This window comes from Dendrobium catenatum, unplaced genomic scaffold (genome assembly GCF_001605985.2).
Source record: "Dendrobium catenatum unplaced genomic scaffold, ASM160598v2 fragScaff_scaffold_621, whole genome shotgun sequence".
Lineage (NCBI taxonomy): Eukaryota > Viridiplantae > Streptophyta > Magnoliopsida > Asparagales > Orchidaceae > Dendrobium > Dendrobium catenatum.
Genome location: NW_021319083.1, coordinates 16,027,456 through 16,033,535, shown reverse-complemented (window position 1 = coordinate 16,033,535; position 6,080 = coordinate 16,027,456). Strand labels below are relative to the sequence as shown.

Sequence of the window (6,080 nt, the reverse complement as noted above, 5' to 3'; positions counted from 1 at the left end):
TATATATATATATATAATAATAATAATAATAATAATAAAATCATATTATATTGTTTAGAATGATCAAATATATAACTTAACAAAAATTATATGTTGAAAACTTATAAAATTAGAAGATAATATATTTTTGATAGATTTAGGAGAGATAAATTCATAAAAATAAAAACCATTAAAAATAGAAGTATAAGAATAATTACTTACAACAAATAAAAAGACCCCAACGAACTTTTTCTCTCCTCTCCCTTCAGTTTCTTCTCAGCCAAGCAATGAGTGAGGGAGGCATTGGGGGTATATATATATATATATATATATATGCTTTTAATGACCTAACACCGCAGCGATCCGACCCAGTGTCACAGTGTCATATATTGAATCTAAAATTACTATAGAACAAAGACTTCAATGACACAACAGCATTTTCAAGTGTCCCTGCACTCAAAGGCATTGCATTAACACTCACAATCTCAGCATTGCTGTAGCGCTCCAAATCAAACAAAAATTTATTTATTTTTCTTTTTAAAATACTTTTTAATTTTCAAGTTATTACACTTTATACCAAATTTTTTTGGTACAACCATACAATATTGCGGCACTGTTAGGAGGTGCTAATATATATGGTCTAGACCCTGGCAATGCGACGCTGTCAAGAAGATTGGTGACAAAGAGTTGAGCTCCATGACAATGTGAGACGGGCTGGATGTTTCTTTCTCATTTTTCATTAAGGATTTATTCCTTGGTTGTTTTGTATGTTTTCTATTTATATGTTCTAGTGTGAGAACAGTGCAAGGGTGAAGAGAAGCAAGGAGAGAGTGAGAGAGAAGAGAAATGTATACTATTTCTCTCAAGTTTTCATAGTGAAATTCTTAGTGTGGTGTGACTCCATGATTTTTTTTTTGTTTCAAGTTTTTCCACGTTAAATCCTAGTGTTCTTTATTTCCATTGCATTTTATCTATGTTGCACCGATACAGATACGACGACACGGATATGACACGATACGGATACATGGCATGTAAATTCTTAAAAATACAAGATGCGGGTACGGAACGAACACGACATTATAATTTATAAATCATACATAAAAATTAATAAAGCAATCAAAACATAATATTTGAAATTACAAAAAAAAAAATGAAAGTAACATTATTTGTAGCCTTGTAGCTTATAAAATTAAAATAAAAGTAAGCATTAAATGTTTAGTACAATAACAAAAGCATAAACATAAATTGTCTAGCACATGAAGTTTCAACTATTTAATAGAAGGAATGATATGATTAGCTTCTTTAGTGGGTTATCTTTGAACTTATACATCATCTTCAATAAATACCATAACTTCTAATTTAGGCTCATCAAATGAAATATTAGCAATTTCTAATATTCTCATACATCAAGAAACTCAAATCCATCTCGAAAATGAGAGAACCTCGCTCGCGGCCGCGGAAGTAAATTTTTCGAATTTTCTTTTTATTTTCAACAGACACGCATATCAGATACGCGTGTCCTTTTGAAATTAAATAGTATTTTAATTGGATACGGCAAACCCGTATCCGACATGTAACGGAGGCGTATCAGTGTATCGGTGTATCAGATACAACACACCTTCATAAATAGGTGTATCAGTGCAACTTAACATTTTATCTTTTTTGTTCGTGTTCGATGTGTTAAAATAAAAACTTTAAAATAATGTTATAAATGTTCTCCATGAATACTTTTATAAATTTAATTTAGTATTCTATTGTTCAGTCTTCCTTTCTTTTCATTTCTTCTCTTTCAACTCCTGCAAGCCATAGATGATTAGGGCATCTCCAACCGAAAAAACTCATTTTTCACTCCAAAATGAAGTAACTTGTCTCCAAATGAACTCCATTTTCCAACACTCAAAAAAGAATATTCCTAATATATTCTTTATCGTACTTAATTTTTTAATAAAAAAAAACACATAGCACTGTTCACCCCGCGATGAAATCGCGTCAAAATTGTCACTCGGTTGGAGCGACGGAAGAACGACAAACAGTTGTTTGTCATTCCATTAGAGATGCCCTAAAGTAAATGTGCTCTTTAGAAGATATCATTCAAATGTTAAGAAATATGAAGTATGTGGTTTACTACTGATATGGAAAGACAATAACTAATATGAATGAAGCAAAAAAAATTATCTCAAAACAAATTTGATAGCTATAAAAAGCAAGTACTATGGCAGCTGGGATCGAATCTCTAGTGCTGGGAATCTCAGCAATATTCAGCTTGCAGAAAAGAGAGCTCTACAGAAAAGTGTGATTCTTATACTCTTGGTGGGAGATTGATATCACTTCGGACGATAAGGATGGAAAAGGAAAATTAGGAGATGCGATATTCCTGATCGATTGAGATAAGGATAGCCTAGAGAAGGTGGTAAAGCTGAAGTGGCATGGGGAGATACAGAAAGTAAGTACGAAGGCATCTGAAATCTTCTGAATTCGTCTCTGAAAGCTTGGCCAAGAATAATTTAGAATCAATGTGATTGACAGAGGGGAATAGAAATGTCTCTGGATGGAAGAGGGACACCAAGGCAGGTGAAAGCAGAATCTATGTTGAAACACCTAATGATTGTTGGAGCTAAAGGATACTTACAAATGATAATTTTGTTATTTTTTTTAAAATCAATTAGAAATATATACTATTATGAGTATACCATGAAAACTAAATTAACTATAGCTTGAGTATGTCTAGAGACAAATATTGGCCTTTATTTTTTTTAACACGAAAGTATTGACTTTCAATTTGTTTTAATTAATCACCCTTTATCTAAACTTTGTTAACAAATTGCATCCAGCAATATTTAAGTGGCTGAGATTCAATTAAGATTATATAATGCTCTCACTGGCCTTGGAACTCTTTTGCTCTCTCTCTCTCGGCAAATTATTACGTTGGTGTTCGGATTCGTCCGGACACCAATCTAGACACGCCACGTCACCAAAATACACCTGGCCCCGGTGTATTTGGATGATGTGGTGCGTCTGGATTGAATGTCCGGACGTCAGGTGAGCGGACGTAATAATTCGCCCTCTCACTCTCTCCCTCTTAATGCCTTTTGACTCACCATATTCTATTATTCCATTTTGTTCCGTCTTTTGGTGCATATCAATATGGCTACCGTTCATTCAGTATTCTCTAAATGTACATTTCACTGCCAAAAGTATCATAATTTAACTTATTTATATTATTCGATGTAGATAACAAATCGAGCTATATATTTTCAACTGTAAGAAAACCACCTTTTTTAAAATAATATTTGGATGCATGTGCCTATTGACATTAAGACTCAACTTAGGTAAAAGTTCAAATTTGTAACCATCAAGATATTATTCATTTTGATTAAGCCTGTCAACATTAGACCCGACCCTAAAACACGACCTAGACATGACCCAGAAATTTCGTGTTCGGATTGACCCGATTAGAAAACGGGTCAGGTTAGTGTTGGAAAATTTGACACTATTTGATTTTTGGGTCGGGTTCGGGTCAACCCGAAAAATCCGCTTATGACCCGATTCTTTAAGTCTGATAGACTGATACGCGCACGGCGCATGCGGGGGGCACGCGGGAGTTCGGGACGAGGCTGAAAAATTGAAAAGGAAATAAAATAATAAATATTAAGTATGCCGCACGGTTTCGTCTCGACTCTCGAATCTTCTCTCATTATTTCGTCCTGTGTCTGAGAGTCTGAGTGTCTCGAATCTTCTCAGTTCTCTTCTTCGCAGTTCGCTCCGCCTCCATGCCCTAGTTTCCGACTCTAGGGTTTTCGTTCTTCGTGATCGAGTGATTGACTAGTTGTTGTAGCTAGGCTCGATTTCACAGGTAAATTATACTCTCCCCTTGTAGTTAGGTATTTTCCTTTCGGCCTTCCCACAAGCTTCAGATATTGTCAGCATATATCGACAACTGGTAACCCTTTCTTTCTTTCATATGAGTTTACATTAGGTTATTTCTTATTTTAGCTTCTTCCATGAAAACCCTAGAAGTTGTGTACTTGTGTGCAGCTTTGCGTGAGTAAGAAACCACTGTACTTATTTCGGTTGAACCTTTGAATTACAGGAAATATGAATATGAGTGATTTCAGATTTTATGAAACTCATTTAGTTTCTTATGGACTGTGGCACTGTGCCACTGTGGTAGGGTTAAGGTTTCATTTCTGTAACTCCAAAAAGGCAAAAACAACACTTGCATTAGTTGCATTATTGCATATAATATATTCTAATATTCACACTTATTTTATTGCTATTTATTGACTTATGGGTTTATTGTGTATTGCCTTATTGGGATTTGGGAGTGATCCGACTAGATGAATAAATTATTTGGGAATGGTCCGACTAAGTAATTTATATTGTTGAACTCATCCTTCTCTATTGTACCTTTATTTTTATATTTACTTTAAGTCTTTTATAAATGATTTCATATGGGTTTTGTGCCTTTGTTACTTGTTAGATGGAGGATTCTAACACAGTTGTTGAAAGTACTCCGTCCGATGAGAATTTGAAATTAGGCAATGTTCCTATTTCACTTGACATTGAAATTGATGATGATGATACGTGTAATGTTGATGGAAAAGATTTAGATGAACCGGCTACCTTGAAGAAAAGAAGAAGGATGAGTTCAACAGTTTGGGGTTTCTATAAGATGTTACCTCTTCCTAGTGATGGTAAGCAGAGATGTAAATGTAGGAAATGCAGGGCAATATATCAATGTGACATCAAGTTTGGTACTAGCAATTTAAGACGTCATTTACAAAATTGCAAAAAAAGAGATATTCGTGACATTGGTCAGCTTATTTTACAGTCAAATGCCAGCTCATCCATCTCTATGTCTGATTCTAGGTTTGACATAAACGAGTTTCGTGAGTTATTCACTGCCTGCATTATTGTGCATGATCTTTTTTTTCAATGTGTTGAATGGGTTGGTCTTCGTGCATTGTTACATTATCTTCGTTGTGATCTACAAATTATTTCTAGAAACATAGCTAGAAGTGACTGCAAGAAGTTGTTTATTAAAGAGAAAGGCATCATTCAAAAGTAGATTTTAAAATGTACCAGTAGAGTTTCGTTGACTTCTGATTTATGGACATCAATTAATACTGATGGTTTCATTTGCTTGACTGCCCATTTCATTGATAACAACTGATTGTTACAAAAAAAAAAGACAATTAACTTTGGTTTCATGCCACCACCACATGACGGTATTGCTTTGTGTGAGAAGCTACATTATTTTTTTAACGGAATGGAAAATACAGAACAGAATTTTTAGTATTACTCTAGACAACACATCAGCTAACAATGTTTGTGTTGAATTCTTAAGGAATCAATTAAATTTGCGGAATGGACTGTTATGTAAGGGTGATATTTTTCTTATAAGATGTTGTGCTCATGTTGTGAATCTTGTTGTGCAAGAGGGAATGAAGGAAGTTGATATCTCTATTGCTAATATTAGAGAAAGTATCTATAAATGATCCAGAACTTGAGAGTGTAACTAAGGACATCATGAATATGAACTTAAATTTATCAGATGTTGGCAGTGAAGATGGAAATTGTTCGGTTAAAAAAGTGACATAGTTTATTGTGTTGGGACTTGGAACTTGGAACTTCTAACTTCTAAGAAGAACTTGCTTTAATATTTATATGTATTATCGTTCGGACTTATAAGTTATAACCCATGTTGTGTCTTGCTACTTGCATGCTGACTTGCTGTTTCAGAACGCCTGTTGTTGGTTTATGTTTTGCGCCTTAAGCCTTTGCAGCTTTGCTGTAGCCTGTAAGCCTGTAATATTTTTCAGTTTTTGTTTTATGCAATTCTGAACTTCTGAGTTAGGTAATCAACCTGTTGTTGCCTGTTGGTGTTGGTGTCTCTTTGGAAAGCTGTTGTAGTGTTATTGCTCCATAACTTTGGTGGTTGTGCACTTTTGCTGGATGGTCCGAAGATTATATGATTGCATTCATTATTAGTTTATATGTTTTAATTTTTATGCTGTTCTGAATCAACTTATCAACCTGCTGGTGTCTGTTTTGCGGTTTTACCTGTTGGAGTTGGACCGTAGATTACTGATTATATGTTT

The 6,080-nt window shown here is 34.4% G+C and overlaps 1 protein-coding gene across 2 annotated transcripts; it reads left to right on the top strand.

Moving 5' to 3' along the window:
* The first annotated feature begins 3,659 nt into the window (after positions 1-3,659).
* On the top strand, positions 3,660-5,171 carry LOC114579711. 2 transcript variants are annotated; one of them, XM_028695185.1, is made up of 2 exons: positions 3,660-3,832; positions 4,460-5,171. In XM_028695185.1, the coding sequence occupies exon 2, from the start codon at positions 4,460-4,462 to the stop codon at positions 5,045-5,047; it is 588 nt and encodes a 195-aa protein (XP_028551018.1). In that variant the 5' UTR covers positions 3,660-3,832; the 3' UTR covers positions 5,048-5,171. The 2 variants fall into 2 exon arrangements, with proteins under 2 accessions (XP_028551018.1, XP_028551017.1); XM_028695184.1 differs by having other exon boundaries at positions 3,660-3,860.
* Positions 5,172-6,080: the final 909 nt, after the last annotated feature.

Excerpts from the sequence above, each read along its gene's own strand:
- LOC114579711 (XM_028695185.1), top strand. The coding sequence starts at position 4,460 with ATGGAGGATTCTAACACAGTTGTTGAAAGTACTCCGTCCGATGAGAAT.